This window comes from Salmo salar, chromosome ssa14, assembly GCF_905237065.1.
Source record: "Salmo salar chromosome ssa14, Ssal_v3.1, whole genome shotgun sequence".
NCBI classification, from domain to species: domain Eukaryota; kingdom Metazoa; phylum Chordata; class Actinopteri; order Salmoniformes; family Salmonidae; genus Salmo; species Salmo salar.
Window position 1 is genome coordinate 17,468,678 of NC_059455.1, and position 25,299 is coordinate 17,493,976.

A 25,299-nucleotide genomic window follows, 5' to 3' on the forward strand; every position below is an offset into this window, starting at 1 on the left:
GAAAAATAAAGGTCCTTTATATTTTTTTGGGGGGGGAAACATTTAATGTAATGTCCAATCAAGACCAATTGGTGGTGCTATTCTACTTCGCTGAGGCGGTCGAGGTTTCAAATAGGTCAGGGAAAAGTTTTGTGTTTTCAGAATGCAGGGAGGAGAAGACCAGTGGCGATTGGTTAACGATTTTCACTTTTCAATCTGTGATTGGCCCTGCCGATTTAGCGGTGTGTGGGGAGGTTGTCTCGCCCCCTCCTCCCGTCCTCACTACCCCGATCCATCCCCTATACACTCGGCGAGGTCCTACGCTGGTTGTCACATACTCTTTACTACGGCTTGAAATGTGACTCACACAACACGGGTTGACCGACTGGAATGCACCGCTCTGTGACAACTGGAGGGATTTTTTGTGCGCGCAAATCCTGCGTAGTTCTCAGTGGATATAGGCTGTGTGGACTATACATTCCTGCCATGACTGTGGATTTGTTTGCGGTTTTATGGGTCATCATCACCACCGCCGTTTCTGCGATGGAAGGTAGGCTAAATTATTGGAATTATCATTGCTCTGTTTTTATGGTAGGACCATGGAACGAAATTGAATAATGCTACGCGCCGGAGCTCCCACTGGCTCTCTCGCGCTCTCTTTCCCATGGAACGCCACAATGTATCCGTGAGAGCGCGCGCTCTGTGCTGTCAGAAGGAATACAAGGGATGCGATGCACGTGGACCCTCTCAATCCCTGTTCCGTTATTTTATTATTCATCAGAATTGGACGGAAGAGCAGGGGTCTGTGGTGGTCTGGTTCTTCTGGGCTGCAGACATTGCAGTTAGACCATGTCCCGTTCTCCCTTTGAATACATGTATCCTGGCCATAATGTTTTCATTACACTGTTAACATGGGGAATATAGTCTATGGGGAGCCTACTTTTATTTGTTTTATTGTGGTTATTGTTGTTATTGTGCTATGAGATAATTCGTCATCTTTCTAGGCTAGGCTACACTCTTAGAAAAAAGGTTCTGGATATAACTAAAAAGGGTTCTATTGCTTTTCATATATGGCACCCCTAAAGGTTCTATATAGAACCATTTTGTAGGGTTCTTTGATCAGAACCCCAGGGATTCTTCTTCACTCAACCAAAGTTGTTTCCGTTTAGAACCCTTGGGTTCCATATAGCGTTCTATAGATATCTTAACGTTCTATATATAGCGGTCTATATGGAACCAATTTCGGTTATATATAGAACCTTAACGGGCGCCATATTTGAAGCAAGCATAGAACCCTTCTTCTCTAAGATTGTACATCAGTTTTAAAACACTATCTGTGACTTAACCCGGAGAGATGCTTCTCCACCGGCAAGTGTTTGCGCCTGAGTGTAGATCTCTCCTCTCAAAAACTCTGTATAATATTCGGGTCACGTCCTGTCATAGGCGAATAACTCGTTTTTAGCGCCAAACTCCGAGCAACAGTAGGATAAATATCAGGCGATTTTGAATTGGCGGAGGGATTTGATAGATGGCTGCTCAAACTGTTTAGCGACCGTAATGACTCCGCCAGATCAAACGATGCTGACTGAGTGACGGGTGGTGATGAGGCAGTTCCAGATCAGGACAATTAATACAATTGATCTCTCTCTGTCTGTCTGGTCCTCTTTGGCACACAAATGCGCACAGACAGACAGACATACCACACACACACTGTGTAGGCTAAATCAGCAGACAAGTTTGCCATCATCATCAGTAGCTAAAAGCCTATCTTAGGCTTTAACTTACACTAGACATCCAGTATGTGATGCATGCATATTATGCTACAGCCTTTTTGATATGGAACAACTCCCTTTGCTTTCTTTGCTCACACACTTGCCAAAGCAAATGGCCTGGTGTGGTTCTCTGCTTAACATAAACAAGGGGAATGAATTAAAGACTAGAAAGTGAAGTGGGTGTTACGTGATAGTACTATCTCTGTTTCATCTTTTTCTTTTCAGAATGATTACAACTCTCAGGCTGCCAGGGTAGCTCAGTGTAATTCAGTGGTGGCTGACAGCTTGCTTGTTTATATTTATTGTATTCTATCGCACGCACGCACGCACACACACACACACACACACACACACACACACACACACACACACACACACACACACACACACACACACACACACACACACACACACACACACACACACACACACACACACACACACGTGACCCATTGAACATCTTATCCGCTTCCCAAATCCTTGACAGTCGCTCTAAAGGTCTCTCTAGAAAGACAAAGCTGGCTATTGGGTTGAACAGATGGGTAGGGGAGACACACTAGGTTACCCGGGCAACACCAGGGCTGAGAGTGATTTCCTTGTTTTGGCTGGTTAATTGAAAGGAGATTGTCTCGCGGGCAGGTTAAGATGTTAACTGATCTGATCTCCAATCTGTTGCCCTCACTCTCTCTCTCTCTCTGTGTATGTGTGTGTGTGTGTGACAGCATACGGCCCTGGCCACATTATCCCTGCCCAGATCCGTGTCACCCTTAATCTGATTATCTGTCCCTAATCACCACATCAATCCCGTAATCACAAACAATGTGACAGAGATCACTGTTTGTGTGTGTGTGTGTGTCTGGGGGGCACCACTGACCATATGGACAGATTGGTGATAATGAATAGAGAGTAGGCCCCCCCCAACCAGTCTGCCAGGGGGAAGGGCTACTGCTGTGTTTGGGGGTCTCCCTAAACATGTTACTATAGCTATGATCGGTTCAGGTTGGATATCATGATGCTATATTGTGGAGCTACAGCTGGACATAAATGACTTTGCTACTTCTATAGATTTCAACCATCTGACTGAACAACCTCTTACTGTGGTTGTCTCTACCCCCTGTCATGCTGTGTCATCTATACGGCTGACATCTATTATCTCTCCTCAACGGAGCGAGGGATGGAGCCAAAGTGGAGGATGAAGAGTGGATGGCTAAGCAGAGCATTAGAGCTGAGCAGCAGGCGAGTGTATGGAAGGTGTACGAGGTCATCTGAACCGTGTTGCCCCCGGCAACCCTCTGTTTGTGTAAAGGAGGTGGTTTGGCGAACCTCGACTGAGATCTGAAGACTCGCGCTAACTCCCTAGGCTGAGATGTGGGGGATGGCAGCAGACACACAGTGACTGTCTGTCTGACTGATGGCAGCCATGGCTTCACTGAAATCTCATGATGTCACAGAGACCAGGGCAGAATACCCTGATCCTATCAACTGTTATGATTATGGGATGTGAGGACTGGCTGGCTGTAGCTGTGGGTACTTGTGAGGGATAGTTTGAGGGCTTTGTGGATGCAACCACCCACTGACACAGGCATGTACGCATGAACACACACACACACACACACACACACACACACACACACACACACACGGCAGAGGAGAGGAAACAGTAGATGAAACAGTCGATAAATCCTGCCTGATCACTAGAAATAGACAGCGATTTTGGATGTTTGAACATTTCCTGAGAACGTTGATATACTCTATGCCTTCTATGGGCACTCAAAACAACAAAACATTTAAAGGAATACCCAGCACCAGGCATGAACTCACGAAGCTCGGAGCTGGAGCGCGTTGCTTGGAACACTACTCCTCCACACTTCACAATGCTCTAGTAAGACATGAGAATACTTGATGACCGTTTTTAATTATTTTGTTTTACGCCTTTCCCAAACCATAGCCCTAACCTTAACCACTTGGAATTACAGTTTTTTCCAACTGCTTACACACGTTTTTAAAACTGTCTCCTTTTTTTCAAAACTCTACACACAATTCCCAAAACTGCACACACAAAATGCAAAATGCCTCACATCTCCTTCAAAATGTAACACTGCATTCAAAATGCCAAACACACATGTCAGAATGAAGCATTTGCATCAAATGGCAAACACTGCTTTCATAATAGTACATTTTTGGATATGCCATGTAAACACTGTTGTTCTAAATCTAAAGCTCTTTGGTCTTTCATAGGCTTATATCTACATTTCAATACATTTTACATTACATTTACATTTAAGTCATTTAGCAGACGCTCTTATCCAGAGCGACTTACAAAATGGTGCATTCACCTTATGATATCCAGTGGAACAACCACTTTACAATAGTGCATCTAAATCTTTTAAGGGGGGGAGGGGGGGGTTAGAAGGATTACTTTATCCTATCCTAGGTATTCCTTAAAGAGGTGGGGTTTCAGGTGTCTCCGGAAGGTGGTGATTGACTCCGCTGTCCTGGCGTCGTGAGGGAGCTTGTTCCACCATTGGGGTGCCAGAGCAGCGAACAGTTTTGACTGGGCTGAGCGGGAACTGTGCTTCCTCAGAGGTAGGGGGGCCAGCAGGCCAGTGGTGGATGAACGCAGTGCCCTTGTTTGGGTGTAGGGCCTGATCAGAGCCTGAAGGTATGGAGGTGCCGTTCCCTTCACAGCTCCGTAGGCAATCACCATGGTCTTGTAGCGGATGCGAGCTTCAACTGGAAGCCAGTGGAGAGAGCGGAGGAGCGGGGTGACGTGAGAGAACTTGGGAAGGTTGAACACCAATACAATTTTTTATTTTTTTTTGTAATCAATACAATGTTCTACAGTGAAAGTAATCTGCTGAGAGGGGTAACAAGTACACTGTAAACACCAATGCAATGTAGAAACAGAAAATATTTATTAGGCCAAACATTACTGTTGTATACAGTAGCATACAACAACACCATAAACATATGTAAACCAAAAGTATATTCTTTAGAATACAGTAAAGAACACAATTGTGTGTGTGTGGGGTCCCGGGGGGGGCAGTCCAGGAATTGGTGGGGGGGGGGGGGCAGTCACCAGTGCTAAGCTTCACTTCATCTCTTCTCCGGGCTGGGTCAGGCCACAATACTTCGTCCACATCACAAGATACGTTTTCTCTTGCCAAACATCGAGGGAAGTATCTCCTAGCATGGCGTATCCAACCTTGGACAGAGGCAACCTCTATGTCCCCACATGCGTCCTCCATTGCCTGGAGAAGCGGCATGCGGGCATAGGGTTGGCGATCATACACTTTCCAGCGCCAGGCTGAGAAGAATTCCTCTATGGGATTTAGAAAAGGTGAATATGGGGGTAGGTACAAAACTACAAATTGTGGATGGGTGGCAAACCAGTTTTGGACCAGAGCAGCCCGGTGAAAACTAACATTGTCCCATAAAACCACAAATCTAGCAGGCTCCTGATCTGGATCAGGGACAAGCATTGTGTAAATTACATCCAGAAAAGTGAGCATATGGCCGGTGTTGTACGGACCCAGTGTGGCATTGTGATGGTGGACCCCGTTTTGAGTGATGGCAGCACACATAGTTATATTACCCCATCGCTGTCCAGGGACATTGGTAATTGCCCTCTGTCCTATTACATTTCTTCCGCGGCGCCTGGTTTTGGTGAGGTTGAAGCCAACCTCATCCACATAAATGAATTCATGGCGAATTACATGGGCATCCAGCTCCAATACTCTCTGTAACAGACAAAAGGATATACAGATGAGTAAATATGGTATGTCTGAAGTACTGGAAGTAGTGTTGCATACATACCTCTACAAAGTCATGTCGCATATTCTTGACTCTGTCAGAGTTTCTCTCAAATGCCACCTTGTAAAGTTGTTTCATCGTCACTCGGTGCCGTTGGAGGATGCGTTGTATGGTCGACAGGCTTACAGCGTCGATGTTGTTAAATATGGTGTCATTATTCAAGATATGCTCTCTTATCTCTCGAATCCTAATTGCATTGTTGGCCAAAACCATATTTATAATTGCAGTCTCTTGTACATCTGTAAACAAGCGTCCTCGTCCTCCATGATGTCTTTGCCTTTCCACTCTGTACAGAATTCGAACACAGTATGTGTTCAGCATAGGAACTGTAAACAATGTACAAAAACATGTAGTACAGCATGATAACCAACCTCATTCATTCAATGTAGTGGAGTAAATGGATGGCTTAGAGTTACAAATGTTTATGCAATACTATGCAGTCATACGTTTTTTACAGTACATTACTGTAATGCTAAAATAGTCATTAGATAGTTGCATACCTGTTCTAATTTCTGAAGGTTCGAATCCCTGTGGCTCAGTTGGTAGAGCATGGTGTTTGCAATGCCAGCATGGTCTGTGCAATGCCAGGGTTGTGGGTTTGATTCCCACAGGGGGCCAGTACAAAAAAAAATACAAAAAAAAATGTATGCATTCACTACTGTAAGTCACTCTGGATAAGAGCGTCTGCTAAATGACTAAAATGTAAATGTAATGGACGCCACTGTAAATCGACTCAAGTTGGGCTGGACTCTCAGTCCAGCTTCTCTCATGGTCAAACCGTGGTTGATCACATGATCAACAAGTGTTGCCCTAATCTCATCAGAGATGGCTCTCCTTCCTTCTCTTCTTTGCCCTCTTCTTCTTCTTCCTCTTGCTCCTCCTCCTCCTCCTCCTCTTCCAACTCTTCGTCTTTGAATTTGTCCTCGTTGTTGTCCCCTGCCTCTCCCTCCTACTCCTCTTCCTCTCTGTCCATTGTTGGCATCCATTGTTCAAAACCGGTAATCTGACCTTTGACCTATTTATAGGCCTATACTACAGTAAAGCAGTGATTGGTTAGTGATCAGTTAAGCAATTAGTGTTTGCACATGTGAGGAGTGTGTGTGTGACCTGGTGAATAAGTGTAGCATTTTGATTGGTTGTGTTTGGAAAAGGAAAGCAAGTCACTTCCTGATACATTTTTGTGTTTTAGGTAGAGAATTGTGTGTAGTGTTTTGAAAAAAGTGTTTTATGCAATTGACAACTGAGTCAAAGGCTGAGAAATAGCTTATGGTTTTGGATATTTGGTATGTAGTTTTGCACTTTGAGTGAGAGGTTTCAAAAATCGTGTGACATGAAAAGATTTAGTGTGTAAGCAGTTGGAAAAAACTGTAATACCTAAACTTAACCCTTTGAGTGGTTTCTGTTTTAACCCTGTAAACTTGCGGAATTAACCCTGTAACCACACAAAATGAATGCGTCAAAAATAGAAATTCAGCCGTAATGCGTCGAATTTCAAAGGGAAACTATGAGAACTTGTTGGATAAGTCACCATGCGCTTTAGCTGGGCGGAAGGAGGGAGGAGAGAGGAGGGAGGAGAGAGGAGAGAGGAGGGAGGAGAGAGGAGATGCATTCGCATGCCATTAGAGAAAAAAATACATGTGCAGTGTCCCATTTCTCTCTCTCTCCCTCCCTCTCTGTCTCTCTGTCGCTCTCTTTCTCTACCCCCTCTCTCCCCTTCCCCCCTTTCTCTCTGTGTTTATTTGTTCATTCATTTGTTTATTTGGATCTCCATTAGCTTTTGCAGAAGCAACAGCAACTCTTCTGTGCATCTGTGTATCATTATTTACAACAGCAGTGGTCATTTTCCACCACATACAGAGCCAGCACTTATTTATGTTTGCTCTTAAACCAATTAAGCCTGCTTAGCTGACTGGGAGAGAGAAGTGAGTGAAAGAGGAGGGGGAGAGAAAGAAGAGGGGGAGAGAAAGGGATGAGGGAGTGAGGGAGATAGACAGAAAGAGGGGGAGTGAGAAGGAGAAAGATCGAGAGAGACAGAAAGAGGGGGAGCGGTGGGAGAGAGAGAGGGAGAGATGGATGTGGTGACAGGGAAGCACCAAACCCAAACCCACTGGAACCAACCAGATCCTCCATTAACTACGGTAGCTGGGGACTGGCTGCTTCGGTACAAGACACATTCATCAATTCCAGCAGCGAACTAGAGAGAGCAGGGAGAAGGAGAGGGAGAGACACTGGGTGAGAGAGAGTGAGGGAAAGAGAGAGAGGGCAGGAGCAAAGGCAGAGAGATGAAAAAAGGAAAGAGTGTGCCTGTCAAAGAACTACCATGATCATGAAGTCGTCCGTTTCGAAACAGGCCAGTGAGGACAAGCTGAGGCTGATGATAGCAGCAACCTGTGTGTGTGTGTGTGTGTGTGTGTGTGTGTGTGTGTGTGTGTGTGTGTGTGTGTGTGTGTGTGTGTGTGTGTGTGTGTGTGTGTGTGTGTGTGTGTGTGTGTGTGTGTGTGTGTGTGTGTGTGTGTGTGTGTGTGTGTGTGTGTGTGTTCGGGGGCGGGGGTGCGAGTGAGTGAGCGAGCGAGAGTTGAAATCTCCACCCCAGAAGACAACAGGCGTGTATGTAGTAATCAGTCCCAGAGGAGCTAAATACCAGTGATGCTGTAATGCCACCTCCTCGGTGGCACAACGGATTAGCGATTAGAACAATTATTACATGTTTATGCATGAGTAGCTAATAATGATTCGCTTCAAGCGCCATAACAACTGCCAGTCAAACCAACACATATTCTGCGTCATATCAGTCCCCAGTATAATGCTGACCCAATTCCCTGTGCAGAGTATCTGTATGGTATCTGGCTAAGAGGAGAGCAGCAATAGAATAGGTTCAGCAAACAGACAGGCTTTTGTGCAAATATAATTGACTGTTTTTTTGTGTGCATGTGTTCGAGAGGGAGAAGAAGAGCGAGAGAGAGACTGTGACCCCATCTGTGATGGAAAGAGAGAAGTCACTAATGGATGTGTAGATCAGTCCCCACCTCTCGTTTCCTCTCTCCAAATGGACGACTGTAAACCAGAAAGAGAAAAAAACAGCCTATTTTGTATGGAATGGAGAGGGGAAACACAGTGTCACATGTAATGTGCTGTGTGTGTCTGTGCGCGTGAGTGTGTGTGAGAGAGTGTGTGGGTGTGTGTGAGTGTGTGTGGGCCTGTATCCACCTTCGCTACAGGGCTAGTGCTGATTTGCTGACCTATAATGATGTGTGAAGTAGAATGCTATTTTCTGTGTGAAAATATGTGTGAAAATAGCCCCCTAGCCTATGCCCTAGACTTGCCAGTATAGGCCTTGTGGTTATGGTCTGCCTCTAGCCCAGCCACTGTTGACTGAGATCATGATGACTGAGATCATAATGAATGAGATCATGATGACTGAGACCATGATGACTGAGACCACGATGACTGAGCACATGATGACTGAGCATCACGATGGAGACCATGATGACTGAGACCACGATGACTGAGCACATGATGACTGAGCATCACGATGGAGACCATGATGACTGAGACCACGACTGAGAACATGATGACTGAGACCATGATGACTGATACCATGACTGAGACCATGATGACTGAGATCATGATGACTGAGACCTTGATGACTGAGACCATGATGACTAAGCATCACCATGGAGACCATGATGACTGAGACCACAACTGAGAACATGATGACTGAGAACATGATGACTGATACCATGATGACTGAGACCATGATGACTGAGAACATGATGACTGATACCATGATGACTGAGACCATGATGACTGATACCATGATGACTGAGACCATGATGACTGAGACCATGATGACTGAGACCATGACTGAGAACATGATGACTGAGACCATGATGACTGAGACCATGATGACTGAGACCATGATGAATGAGACCATGATGACTGAGACCATGATGACTGACACCATGATGACTGAGACCATGATGACTGAGACCATGATGACTGAGACCATGACTGAGAACATGATGACTGAGACCTTGATGACTGAGACCATGATGACTGAGACCATGATGACTGAGACCATGCCTGAGAACATGATGACTGAGACCATGATGACTGAGACCATGATGACTGAGACCTTGATGACTGAGACCATGATGACTGAGACCTTGATGACCGAGATCATGATGACTGAGACCTTGATGACTGAGACCATGATGAATGAGACCTTGATGACTGACACCATGATGACTGACACCATGATGACTGAGACCATGATGACTGAGACCATGATGACTGAGACCATGATGACTGAGACCTTGATGACTGAGACCATGATGACTGAGACCTTGATGACCGAGATCATGATGACTGAGACCTTGATGACTGAGACCATGATGAATGAGACCTTGACGACTGACACCATGATGACTGACACCATGATGACTGAGACCATGATGACTGAGACCATGATGACTGAGACCATTATGACTGAGAACATGACTGAGACCATGATGACTGAGACCATGATGACTGACACCATGATGACTGAGACCATGATGAATGAGATCATGACGACTGACACCATAACTGAAAACATGACTGAGATCATGATGACTGAGACCATGATGACTGATACCATGATGACTGAGACCATGATGAATGAGACCATGATGACTGAGACCATGATGACTGAGACCATGATGACTGAGACCTTGATGACTGAGACCTTGATGACTGAGACCATGATGACTGACACCATGATGACTGACACCATGACTGAGAACATGACTGAGATTCTATGACTGAGATTCTATGACTGAGACCATGACTGAGACCATGATGACTGAGCACATGATGACTGATACCATTACTGAGACCATGATGACTGAGACCATGACTGAGACCATGATGACTGAGATCATGATGACTGATACCATTACTGAGACCATGATGACTGAGACCATGATGACTGAGACCATTACTGAGACCATGATGACTGAGATCATGATGACTGACACCATAACTGAAAACATGACTGAGACCATGATGACTGAGACCATGATGACTGATACCATGATGACTGAGACCATGATGACTGAGACCATGATGACTGAGATCATGATGACTGAGACCATGATGACTGAGAACATGATGACTGACACCATGATGACTGAGACCTTGATGACTGAGAACATGATGACTGACACCATGATGAATGAGACCATGATGACTGAGACCATGATGAATGAGATCATGATGAATGAGACCATGATGACTGAGACCATGATGAATGAGATCATGATGACTGAGACCTTGATGACTGAGACCTTGATGACTGACACCTTGATGACTGAGAACATGATGACTGACACCATGATGACTGACACCATGACTGAGAACATGACTGAGACTCTATGACTGAGACTCTATGACTGAGACCATGACTGAGACCATGATGACTGAGACCATGATGACTGAGACCATGATGACTGAGACCATGATGACTGATACCATTACTGAGACCATGGTGACTGAGACCATTACTGAGACCATGATGACTGAGACCATGATGACTGAGACCATGATGACTGATACCATTACTGAGATCATGATGACTGATGCCATTACTGAGACCATTACTGAGACCATGATGACTGAGACCATGATGACTGATACCATTACTGAGACCATGATGACTGAGACCATTACTGAGACCATGATGACTGAGATCATGATGACTGAGATCATGATGACTGAGATTATGATGACTGAGGCCATGATGACTGAGATCATGATGACTGAAACCATAACTGAAAACATGACTGAGATAATGATGACTGAGATAATGATGACCGAGATCATGATGACTGAGACCATGATGACTGAGACCATGATGACTGAGACCTTAATGACTGAGACCTTGATGACCGAGATCATGATGACTGAGACAATAACTGAAAACATGACTGAGATAATGATGACTGAGATCATGATGACTGAGACAATAACTGAAAACATGACTGAGATAATGATGACTGAGATCATGATGACTGAGACAATAACTGAAAACATGACTGAGATAATGATGACTGAGATCATGATGACTGAGACAATAACTGAAAACATGACTGAGATAATGATGACTGAGATCATGATGACTGAGACCATGACTGAAAACATGACTGAGATCATGATGACTGAGACCATGACTGAAAACATGACTGAGATCATGATGACTGAGATCATGATGACTGAGATCATGACAGACCCCAGAGGGGCATTAGGGTTGTTATGGCTCAGTGGAGCCAGTCTCCCATGGCTCTGACACCTCACAGGACACGCACACACACACACATGCATGCACTCACACACACACGCACATACACACACACAGACACACATTTTCCCTCTCAAAGCTCACCTTACCCCAGAGACATCCAAGCCTCAAAACAGCCAGATGGTGGATGGGAGGTGGTGGTGGGGGGAAGGAGTGGAATGTGATTTGTGTGTGTGTGTGTGTGTGTGGGTGGTGCGTTTGTGTCCGCTTGCATGTGTGTAATCGTGTGTTTGTGTGGGAATAGAGACCCTGGTTTTTACTACATTACATGTTAATGGTCTTGTCATGACTGTCACGGGCTCCTGCATCCTGATTTGCTGTAAAGATGCTATCTCTGTGGAATGTTGTTTTTCTGGTCTCTTTTTAGGCTCACCAGCCAGTCCTGGTGGCTGACTACATGAGATAGACCAGCCTTATATAACTAACCAACCGTCATAACTAAAGGTTATGTGAACTATAGCTTGACCGCTCCATAGCAAGCTGCTCTATCTGCACTGATTGGTGAAGTCATTTAAGGGTTCTGTTCAGAAAAAGTTATTGTAAAATATTTTTGGTCCCAAACCCTGGTCATAACACTGCACAGACTGCCTTATCTAACCAATCACACGTCTTAAAAATCGAAAATACTTCCTTCTCTAACCAATCATACACCCAAACACTGGATAGATCTAACCAATCACATGTCTCAATACTGGACCAGCAGCTTTCGTGACCTGTATGCAAAATGTATTTTCTTAGGATAGCCAGAGGCAAAGTCATTAATATTCATGAGTTATGTTGGTTGATTGGTTAGCTAGCCTCCTAAATGCAGTGGTTAGTGGATAAACTAACTATGAGTTTAACATATTTGTCTGAAGACGAACTTGTCACCATTTATTGTTGCCCATGGTGTTATCATGTCTAACACGTTGGCTCACGAGTCTAGCTAGCTAGCAGCGTCATTTGGCGTCCGCAATTAGCTAAATGTTAGCTAGATAGTTGGCTACTGCCTGGCCAGTGTGAGGCAGCATGCTAGCTAGTTACATTTCAGTCAGTAGCTATCCTTCTAAATGTGGTTGACAATGGCTTGATAGTTGAACGTATTTAGGTAAAAACAAACTAGTAGCCAGTTGTTGTTGCCCATTGTGGAATCATATCCAACCAGCTGGAGCCTCTTCGCTATAGCCGAGTAGAGAAGAGAGAAAGAGAGAGGGAGAAAAACAGAAAGCATTCATTATTGAGTCCTGTTTCTCCTTATTCCAACAGCGGCCCTACTCCTGGGGCCTCTACGCTTACAGAACAACCAGATACAGCCAGCTTCCCAACACAGCCTACCTAGTTCACAACGCTAGCTCAACAATGACCATGTTGTTGTCTTGGGCTGGCTTCCACTACGGCAATTTCTCTTCTCTTTCTACTATAGTTAGGGTTGTTTTCCCTTTTTTTCTGAGGAGAAAATTAGAATTTTAATTAAAAGTTGAAGCAGCAGCCAAACCAGCAGCAGAAGCAGACTTTTTCTCCACTCTCAACCTCCCGCCTTTGAATAATTTGTTGTGTACCTCCTCCCCTCCATCCCTTCATCTCCACTGTTCTCTCTTTCGGTTAAAAATATGCAGTTGTGAAGTTTTAAAAGTTGTGTACCCCCTACTCTCCACCCCTCCCTCCTTTCCTCGTTCGCTCTTGTTCTCCCTCTCCCTCTCCCTCTTAACTTTCTCCGCCTTACTCCACCCAGAAGTGAAATATGAATGCGTTTGGGTATTGACACAGGCAGCGGAAACTGGAATGCCAGGGGAAGAACAGGAAAAAAACCTGAGTGTGATTGGAGTAATGGAAGGAGAGGAACAAAGGACTGCATGTATTATTCTCTTAATGAAATGGTTGTTGAAGGCAGGGGTCATAAGGATTTAATTTGACAGCTAAAGCCCCAAGGCTTAGTCCTGGGGGTCCTGGAAGGGCCCGGGGTGTGGGGGGGTAGTGAGAGTGTTGAGGGGAAGGAGAGAGGGCGGCCTGGGGGAGTTTGGGGGGGTGGTTATGGGGAATGGAGCAGAGTTGCTTGTTGTGATAAAACTTTTTTATGAGTTAGAGTGACGATACTGTCTCCTTACATCAACTTGTCTGAGTTAGAAAAATATGTTTCGCACTCCACTGATAAGTCGACTAACACAGTTGATCAGTGCATTTGCCATTTGGTGCACACTTCTCACTAGTGCACTACATTGTGTCCACTCCCTAACTTAGTAAGTAGAGGACAACATTGGTGTGTGTCCCATCACTTCTCCTAACTGTGTTTGTGTGCATTCAAGACCACTTTAGTACAGATTAGTATTGCAGTCTCCAGTTAAAGTTGCCTTCCACTATTCAATTTCCCTCAGCAAATCAAAATCAAATCAAATCAAATTGTATATGTTCAATTCGCCGAAGACAACAAGTGTATACCTTACCGTGAAATGCTTACTTACAAGCCCTTAACCAACAATACAGGTCAAGAAATAGATTGAAGAAAATATTTACTAAAGTCCAAAAAATATAATCAATCAAAAGGTAACAAGAAATGTACATAACAATAACGAGGCTATATACAGGGGGTACTGGTACCGAGTCAATGTGCGGGGTACAGGTTAGTCGAGGTAATTTGTAAAGTGACTATGCATAAATAATAAACAGTAGCAGCAGTTTACAAACAAGGGGGGGTGGGGTCAATGTAAATAGTCCGGGTGGCCAATTGATTAGTTGTTCAGCAGTCTTATGGCTTGGGGTTAGAAGCTGTAAAGGAGGCTTTTGGTCCTAGACTTGGTGGCACGGTACCGCTTGCCATGCGGTAGCAGAGACAACAGTCTATGACTTGGGTGACTGGAGTCTTTTACAATTTTTTGGGCCTTCCTCTGACACCACCTAGTATATACAGTTGAAGTCGGAAGTTTACATACACCTTAGCTAAATACATTTAAACTCAGTTTTTCACAATTCCTGACATTTAATCCAAGTAAACATTCCATGTCTTAGGTCAGTTAGGATCACCACTTTATTTTAAGAATGTGAAATGTCAGAATAATAGTAGAGAGAATGATTTATTTCAGCTTTTATTTCTTTCATCACATTCCCAGTGGGTAGCCTTCCACAAGCTTCCCACAATAAGTTGGGTGAATTTTAGCCCATTCCTCCTGACAGAGCTGGTGTAACTGAGTCAGGTTTGTAGGCCTCCTTGCTCGCACATGCTTTTTCAGTTCTGCCCACAACTTTTCTATGGGATTGAGGTCAGGGCTTTGTGATGGCCACTCCAATACCTTGACTTTGTTGTCCTTAAGCCATGCTGCCACAACTTTGAAAGTATGCTTGGAGTCATTGTCCATTTGGAAGACCGATTTGCGACCAAGCTTTAACTTCCTGACTGATGTCTTGAGATGTTGCTTCAATATACCCACATAATTTTCCTGCCCCATGATGCAATCTATTTTGTGAAGTGCACCAGTCCCTCCTGCAGCAAAGCACCCCCACAACATGATGCTGCCACCCCTGTGCTTCACGGTTGGGATGGTGTTCTTTGGCTTGCAAGCCTCCCCCTTTTTCCTTCAAACATAACCATGGTACTTATGGCCAAACAGTTCTATTTTTGTTTCATCAGACCAGAGGACATTTCTCCAAAAAGTATGATCTTTGTCCCCATGTGCAGTTGCAAACCGTAGTCTGGCTTTTTTTATGGCGGTTTTGGAGCAGTGGCTTCTTCCTTGCTGAGCGGCCTTTCAGGTTATGTCGATATAGGACCCGTTTTACTGTGAATATAGATACTTTTGTACCTGTTTCCTCCAGCATCCTCACAAGGTCCTTTGCTGTTGTTCTGGGATGGATTTGAACTTTTTGCACCAAAGTACATTCATCTCTAGGAGACAGAACGCGTCTTCTTCCTGAGCGGTATGACGGCTGCGTGGTCCCATGGTGTTTATACTTGCATACTATTGTTTGTACAGATGAACGTGGTACCTTCAGGCGTTTGGAAATTGCTCCCAAGGATGAACCAGACTTGTGGAGGTCTAGAATCTTTTTTCTGAGGTCTTGGCTGATATCTTTTGATTTTCCCATGATGTCAAGCAAAGAGGCACTGAGTCTGAAGGTAGGCATTGAAATACATCCACAGGTACACCTCCAATTGACTCAAATGATGTCAATTAGCCTATCAGAAGCTTCTAAAGCCATGTCATCATTTTCTGGAATTCTCCAAGCTGTTTAAAGGGAAAGTCAACTTAGTGTATGTAAACTTCTGACCCACTGGAATTGTGATACAGTGAATTATAAGTGAAATAATCTGTCTGTAAACAATTGTTGGAAAGATTACTTGTGTCATGCACAAAGTAGATGTCCTAACCGACTTGCCAAAACTATAGTTTGTTAACAAGAAATTTGTGGAATGGTTGAAAATTGAGTTTTAATGACTCCAACCTAAGTGTATGTAAACTTCCTGCTTCAACTGTATGTCCTGTATGTCAGGAAGCTTGGCCCCAGTGATGTACTGAGCCATACGCACTCACATTGAGAGAGAGGATGTTGTCCTGGCACCACACTGCCAGTTCTCTGACCTCCTCCCTATAGGCTGTCTCATCGTTGTCGGTGATCAGGCCTACCACTGTTGTGTCATCAGCAAACTTAATGTTGGTGTTGTAGACCTAGAAGGTGCTGTTTTACCAGGACTCTGTGAAATTCAAGTCTGACCATTACTGCCACTCCGATTATACCCTAGTCCTGGGAGCACACGGCTTGATGAAATTACGTGTCTGTCTTCCACCAGTGGCTGTTTCTCATTGGTTGCGGCAGTCTCTGTTTGTGTCCAAAAGGGCACACACACCCCTCCCCACCCCCCTCACACACACACACTTTAACGAGGCCAGTGCGGTCGGTTGGTCTGACTATATTTATGCCTGTCATCCCCATGCTTTCTGTCTAGGAAGTCTTTTTCCCTCCTGTCTGAAGCTATTAAAATCTCAGTCCCTTTGACCAAGGCTTCACACATTGTTAGACACCTCCGCATCTCCCTACACTGCCATGAGTGTCAAGGTGGAGTGTGTAGCTATGTGCGTGTGTGTGCATTTGAGACGCACACTCGGTCCTTCCTTTGATGTGTGTGGGGTAATGAGTGTAGGCAGAGAGCTGATGGTCTAGTGCTGTGGCCTGTCCTATTATTAATGACTTACTGCCTACTGACTGGTCTGGGATCAGCACGTAGAGACATATTTCATCAGCATTGGACACATTTCCCTGCCCTTCTCTTCCCTTCTCCTCCCCACTGTAAATGTAATCTTTTATTAAAGATATGAGGATAGGCTAGGGAGGGGGAGGGAAATGAAGGCGTGTGTGTGGAGTGGGGGAGGGTTGTGCCCAATGCTGCGTAACCTTGCGCAACACTCAAACACCTTCCTCAGGCGGACGGCGGTGCCCTGTGCAATCCAGCAGCGTCAGGTCTGGGTGAGAAGAGAGACTTTTAAAGGTAATTAATTATCGACTCTAACCAGAAAGTCTAATGAGAAATGAGTGAACACTGCCCTCATGAGACTGAGAAGCCTGATTTGCCTAGCTCCAACAAGAAGAAGGCCTGGGCGGTGGAGGGTAAAGGAACTTCTTTTAAAGGTTAAAGGTGACTTCCGAGATTCCTTATACCATAGCTTTGAGATTAGGGTTTGAGACAATCAAGAACTGGATATAGTTAAGTTAATATGAGTGGGAGCTGCTTGTAAACAGCACAGTATGACAAGAAGCCCTTCAGGATTGTGAGTATAGAGGTCAGGGGCACAACTTTGGTTTTAGAAGTGGGTGGGACATAATTATATATATTTGTTTTAAATCCAGTTGGATAAACACTCCAAACAGCCTACCCGACTGCTCGGAGGTGTCCGCATGGTCCTAAAGCACACCTTTGCCTAGTTTTGTATCATATTCCAATGATAAAACGGGGGGGACAAAAATGCAATTTCAGAATGTGGGGCGGGGGGGGACATAACACATATAATTATGTGTTTTCTTCTGTTGTACAGTCACTGTCAAATGTTTATTGTAGCAGTGGGACAAGCAGAACAAGGCCTGTAGAAGAATGGAGGGATGGAGGGTTGGAGATGCGGAAGGTAGAGAGCGAGTGAGAGGACGAGAAAGAGAAAAAAGGGAAGGAAAGACAAAGAAAGGGATAGAGAGGGAGAAAGAGACAGAGAGAGAAACGGAGGGCTTTGTGTCTGCCGGCCCCCTGGTTCTCTGATAACGATGTCTGCTCAAACAGCTGTCAGCCCTCTATCAGACATGCCAGTGTGTGTGTGTGTGTATGTGTGTGTGTGATCAGCCTCATCTGAATATGAAAGTGAATCATCAGAGCCTCTTGACTGTGTGTGTGTGTGTGTGTGTGTGTGTGTGTGTGTGTGTGTGTGTGTGTGTGTGTGTGTGTGTGTGTGTGTGTGTGTGCTATGATCAGCTCTCCACTGTTCTGCCGGGCACAAAGAGATGGGAAGAAGATGGAGTGAGTGTGTGAAAGGAGAAGAAGAGAGGAGATCGGGGTGTTGGCAAGACGTACCTCAGGAAGAGGGCGTCCTCTGGAAATATGGGAATGTTGTAGGGTAGGGCGCTATCCAGATTTGAATACTGCCGTACCATTTCTGTACCATACTGGGGTATACGGTATTACCAGAAGTGCACACAAAGGGCGCTATTTTAATGTATTTGTCACGTTCGTCGTAAAGATGGGACCAAGGCGCAGCGGGAATGTGAATGCTCATCTTCTTTATTAATGAAGAAAACCAAAACAAACACTTAAACAAAACAACGATGAAAGAACAGTCCTGTAAGGCAAACGCTAAACACGGAACAACTACCCACAAAAACCCATGAAAAAACACCCCGACTAAATAGGACCTTCAATTAGAGGCAACGAGAAACAGCTGCCTCCAATTGAAGGTCAAACCAATAAACTAAGCATAGAAATAGATAAACTAGACACAGACATAGAAATATACTAACATAGAACATTGCACAACAAACCCCGAAACACATTAAACAAACACCCCCTGCCACGTCCTGACCAAACTACAATAACAAATAACCTCTTTACTGGTCAGGACGTGACAGTATTATTATTTGTATTAATTATTTTCACGCACAAAACTATTTAGGCAACAGGGATCTTAATCCAGGAGTGGATTGAATGTCTCCTATCTTGATACCAGTCATTTTAGCTAACGTTCCACTCCTTGCCCCTCCGTGTCATTGCCAAAGAAACTGGCTATTTGGCAATCTTAACGTTCAATATGCAGCTGGATTTACGGCGGAGTTGCTCATTGGTAGTTGGAAATAGCATTAATATTTTCAGTTACAATATGTGGAGCCTCGAAAATAGAATTAGAATTATAACAAAGTCAAAAACAAACATTTAGCTGTTAGCTAAACAAGTTGTTGTATTTTGAGGCTTGAAATCAAAGTAAATAGGTATTGTGGTTGGAATTGCAGTATGTATTTAGTTTTCGAATTTAGTTTTGAGTTAGCAATTTTTGACAGACTGGTTTCGTCTGCTTAGCAACCGGATACCAACTTGTTCTGTGGAGAAAATAAGGTGATAGAGTACAACAATTTGGAAAATCTTTGTGATTGGAGGATAGCTGTGAGCGTTATCGAATCAGGATCAACTCCTCTATTTTCCTCAAGCTCATTAATTATAGAATGTTCATATTTGAAGATGGCAGAAAAGCCAGTCTCTTTGGCAATGCCAAGGAGTGTCAAGGAGTGGAATGTTAGCTAAAGATGTCTCTGCTGTAATCAAGAAGCTTGATCTTGACAGCTAGCAAGTTAGCAAACCAAATGCAATGCTGGAGCCCTGAGCTGGATATAATTTATTTTAGATTTTGTGTAGTTACTTTACTTATAGTGTAGTTATAAGCAGTGGCGTAGCACGCACCCCCACAGCCCCTGAGAAATCATACCGTCGGTATTTCAAAATACCCTGGTATACAGTATAAACAATATAAACTCAGCAAAAAAAGAAACGTCCCTCTTTCAGGACCCTGTCTTTCAAAGATAATTCATAAAAATCCAAATAACTTCACAAATCTTCATTGTAAAGGGTTTAAACATTGTTACCCATGCTTGTTCAATGAACCATAAACAATTAATGAACATGCACCTGTGGAACGGTTGTTAAGACACTAACAGCTTACAGACGGTAGGCAATTAAAGTCACAGTTATGAAAATTTAGGACACTGAAGAGGCCTTTCTACTGACTCTGAAAAACACCAAAAGAAAGATGCACAGGGTCCCTGCTCATCTGCATGAATATGCCTTAGGCATGCTTTAAGGAGGTATGAGGACTGCAGATGTGACCAGGGAAATAAATGGTAATGTCCGTACCGTGAGACGCCTAAGACAGCACTACAGGGAGACAGGACAGACAACTGATCATCCTCGGAGTGGCAGACCACGTGTAACTACACCTGCACAGGATTGGTACATCCAAACATCACACCTGCGGGATAGGTACAGGATGGGAACTACAACTGCCCGAGTTACACCAGGAATGCACTGTCATAATCCGTGTATGTAGGTGGCAGGGAAGTCAGGCGCAGGAGAAACCAAAGTGTATTTATTTAAAAAAATGAACTCCAAAGCCAACGTACTCAATAATCCGGGTAAACAATAACCCGTTGCACACCGATACATATCAACACGTTCATAACATAACAATCACCGACAAGGATATGAGGGGAAACAGAGGGTTAAATACACAACATGTAATTACTGGGATCAGAAACAGGTGTGTAAGGAGACCAGACAAAACCAATGGAAAATGAAAAACTGATCAATGGTGGCTAGAAGACCGGTGACGTCGATCGCCGAGCACCACCCGAACAAGGAGGGGCATCGACTTTGGGAGAAGTCGTGACAGTACCCCCCCCCCCCCCCGACGCACGGCTCCAGCAGTGTGTCAACACCGGCCTCGGGGCCAGAACCGGCTGATACCCCAACACACACTGAAATGGAGAGAGGTTAGTGGAGGAGTGGCGGAGCGAGTTCTGACACATACAATCCCTCCATCAGTGCTGAGACTGTCCGCAATAGGCTGAGAAAGGCTGGTCTGAGGGCTTGTAGGCCTGTTGTAAGGCAGGTCCTCACCAGACATCACCGGCAACAACGTTGCCTACGGGCACAAACTCACCGTCGCTGGACCAGACAGGACAGGCAAAAAGTGCTTTTCACTGACGTGTCGCGGTTTTGTCTCACAAGGGGTGATGGTCGGATTCGCATTTATTGTCGAAGGAATGAGCGTTACATCGAGGCCTGTACTCTGGAGCGGGATCGATTTGGAGGTGGAGGGTCCGTCATGGTCTGGGGCAGTGTGTCACAGCATCATCGGACTAAGCAGGCAATGTCATTGCAGGCAATCTCAACGCTGTGCGTTACAGGGAAGACATCCTCCTCCCTCATGTGGTACCCTTCCTGCAGGCTCATCCTGAAATGACCCTCCAGCATGACAATGCCACCAGCCATACTGCTCGTTGTATACGTGATTTCCTACAAGACAGGAATGTCAGTGTTCTGCCATAGCCAGCAAAGAGCCTGGATCTCAATCCCATTGAGCACGTCTGGGACCTGTTGAATCGGAGGGTGAAGGCTAGGGCCATTTCCCCAAGAAATGTCCGGGAACTTGCAGGTGCCGTGGTGGAAGAGTGGGGTAACAGCTCAAGGCAAGAACTGGAAAATCTGGTGCAGTCCTTGAGGAGGAGATGCACTGCAGTACATAATGCAGCTGGTAGCCACACCAGATACTGACTGTTACTTTTGATTTTGACCCCCCTTTAATCAGGGACACATTATTCTATTTCTGTTAGTCACATGTCTGTGAACTTGTTCAGTTTATGTGTTAGTTGTTGAATCTTGTTATGTTCATACAAATATTTACACATGTTAAGTTTGCTGAAATCAAACGCAGTTGACAGTGAGAGGACATTTCTTTTTTTTGCTAAGTTTATCACCCTAGTCTACAGTGAGGGGGAAAAGTATTTGATCCCCTGCTGATTTTGTACGTTTGCCCACTGTCAAAGAAATGATGAGTCTATAATTTTAATGGTAGGTTTATTTGAACAGTGAGAGGCAGAATAACAACAAAACGCATGTCAAAAATGTTATAAATTGATTTGCATTTTAATGAGGGAAATAAGTATTTGACCCCCTCTCAATCAGAAAGATTTCTGGCTCCCAGGTGTCTTTTATACAGGTAACGAGCTGAGATTAGGAGCACACTCTTAAAGGGAGTGCTCCTAATCTCAGTTTGTTATCTGTATAGAAGACACCTGTCCACAGAAGCAATCAATCAATCAGATTCCAAACTCTCCACCATGGCCAAGACCAAAGAGCTCTCCAAGGATGTCAGGGACAAGATTGTAGACCTACACAAGGCTGGAATGGGCTACAAGACCATCACCAAGCAGCTTGGTGAGAAGGTGACAACAGTTGGTGCGATTATTCGCAAATGGAAGAAACACAAAAGAACTGTCAATCTCCCTCGGATCTCACCTTGTGGAGTTGCAATGATCAGGAGAATGGTGAGGAATCAGCCCAGAACTACACGGGAGGATCTTGTCAATGATCTCAAGGCAGCTGGGACCATAGTCACCAAGAAAACAATTGATAACACACTACGCCGTGAAGGACTGAAATCCTGCAGCGCCCGCAAGGTCCCCCTGCTCAAGAAAGCCACATATACATGCCCGTCTGAAGTTTGCCAATGAACATCTGAATGATTCAGAGGACAACTGGGTGAAAGTGTTGTGGTCAGATGAGACCAAAATGGAGCTCTTTGGCATCAACTCAACTCGCCGTGTTTGGAGGAGGAGGAATGCTGCCTATGACCCCAAGAACACCATCCCCACCGTCAAACATGGAGGTGGAAACATTATGCTTTGGGGGTGTTTTTCTGCTAAGGGGACAGGACAACTTCACCGCATCAAAGGGACGATGGACGTGGCCATGTACCGTCAAATCTTGGGTGAGAACCTCCTTCCCTCATCCAGGGCATTGAAAATGTGTCGTGGATGGGTATTCCAGCATGACAATGACCCAAAACACACGGCCAAGGCAACAAAGGAGTGGCTCAAGAAGAAGCACATTAAGGTCCCCGGAGTGGCCTAGCCAGTCTCCAGACCTTAATCCCATAGAAAATCTGTGGAGGGAGCTGAAGGTTCGAGTTGCCAAACGTGAGTCTTGAAACCTTAATGACTTGGAGAAGATCTGCAAAGAGGAGTGGGACAAAATCCCTCCTGAGATGTGTACAAACCTGGTGGCCAACTACAAGAAACGTCTGACCTCTGTGATTGCCAACAAGGGTTTTGCCACCAAGTACTAAGTCATGTTTTGCAGAGTGGTCAAATACTTATTTCCCTCATTAAAATGCAAACCAATTGATAACATTTTTGACATGTGTTTTTCTGGATTTGTTTGTTGTTATTCTGTCTCTCACTGTTCAAATAAACCTACCATTAAAATTATAGACTGATCATTTCTTTGTCAGTGGGCAAACGTACAAAATCAGCAGAGGATCAAATACTTTTTCCCTCACTGTAGAATGGTGCCTTTGTGTTCGGTCAGCATACAAGTCTCTTGTCACAAACACACACCCACACACACATTCCCCACTGCAAAAGCCCACCCTCCTCTACTATGCCCCCCCCTCTCTCTCTGTCACACACACACACACACACACACACACACACACACACACACACACACACACACACACACACACACACACACACACACACACACACACACACACACACTTTAATGGGGCCAGTGAGAGTAATGCGGTCTGATGATGGTATTTCTCCCTCCTGTCTGAAGCTATTAAACATCAGTCCCTTTGATCAAGGCTTCACACATTGTTAGAAACCTCCTCATCTCCCTACACTGCCATGCATGTTTAGGTGGAGTATGTGGGAGTGTGTGTCATTGCAGACAGTTTTATTGTGCAGTATCTATATCAGGTGAGCCAAGACAGCGGGTCTGCAGACATTTGCTCTTACTGCGACTGAGGTGTCTGCTATTCCTGTGAAGATGATATCCCTCTAATGTAGTGGAGAGAAGTGGATGGATTAAACTCATGTTATAATGGAGTTGTGTGTTTATAGGGGGTCTGCTCTGTTCTTGTTTCTGAGTGGGTAGAGGAGTGTTGGCTAAGTCTGGTTCTGTTTACACAGTAAGAGTACCCAGTGGCTCAAATTGTGTGTGCTAAGGCTGTTTTCCACTGTGTTACTAGAGCGTGGCTGAACGTGTGTGTGTGTGTGTGTGTGTGTGTGTGTGTGTGTGTGTGTGTGTGTGTGTGTGTGCGCGTGCGTGCGTGAGTGCGTGAGTGTTTGCATGCGTGCGTGTGTGTGTGTGTGTGTGTGTACGTGTTAGAGAGGGAGTGTGTGTTATTGAAGTGTGGCTGTGTGTGTGTGTTAGAGTGTGTGTGTGAACATTAACAGGTCTCCACTGAGGTAGGGTAATAACCAAATAGAGGTACAGTCTCCACCACACTGAGGTTATCCTGTCAACACTACTCCATGTCAACACTACTCAATGTTTACACTACTCCATGTCAACAGTACTCCATGTCAACACTACTCCATGTCTACACTACTCCATGTCAACACTACTCTATTTTTACACTACTCCATGTCTACACTACTCCATGTCTACACTACTCCATGTCAACACTACTCTATTTTTACAGTACTCCATGTCTACACTACTCCATGTCAACACTACTCCATGTCTACATTTCTCCATGTCAACACTACTCCATGTCTACACTACTCCATGTCAACAGTACTCCATGTCTACACTACTCCATGTCTACACTACTCCATGTCAACAGTACTCCATGTCTACACTACTCCATGTCTACACTACTCCATGTCTACACTACTCCATGTCAACAGTACTCCATGTCTACACTACTCCATGTCTACACTACTCCATGTCTACATTACTCCATGTCAACACTACTCCATGTCAACACTACTCCATGTCTACACTACTCATGTCAACACTACTCAATGTCTACACTACTCCATGTCAACAGTACTCCATGTCAACACTACTCAATGTTTACACTACTCCATGTCAACTCTACTCCATGTCAACACTACTCCATGTCAACACTACTCTATTTTTACACTACTCCACGTCAACAGTACTCCATGTCAACACTACTCCATGTCTACACTACTCCATGTCTACACTACTCCATGTCTACATTACTCCATGTCAACACTACTCCATGTCTACACTACTCCATGTCTACACTACTCCATGTCAACAGTACTCCATGTCTACAGTACTCCATGTCTACATTACTCCATGTCTACATTACTCCATGTCAACACTACTCCATGTCTACACTACTCCATGTCAACACTACTCCA

At 44.7% G+C, this 25,299-nt stretch overlaps 1 protein-coding gene across 2 annotated transcripts in view; it reads left to right on the top strand.

Annotated features, from left to right (window-relative positions):
- The first annotated feature begins 249 nt into the window (after window positions 1–249).
- LOC106568848 (ephrin type-B receptor 1) overlaps window positions 250–25,299 on the top strand; it is a 300,730-nt gene continuing 275,680 nt past the window's right edge. Inside the window, exon 1 of one of the 2 annotated variants that reach the window (XM_045694009.1) lies at window positions 250–529. In XM_045694009.1, the coding sequence (XP_045549965.1) occupies window positions 370–529 (160 nt within the window). In that variant the 5' untranslated portion in view covers window positions 250–369. The remainder of the gene's footprint in view (window positions 530–25,299) is intronic. The other variant, XM_045694010.1, reaches the window with a different exon arrangement.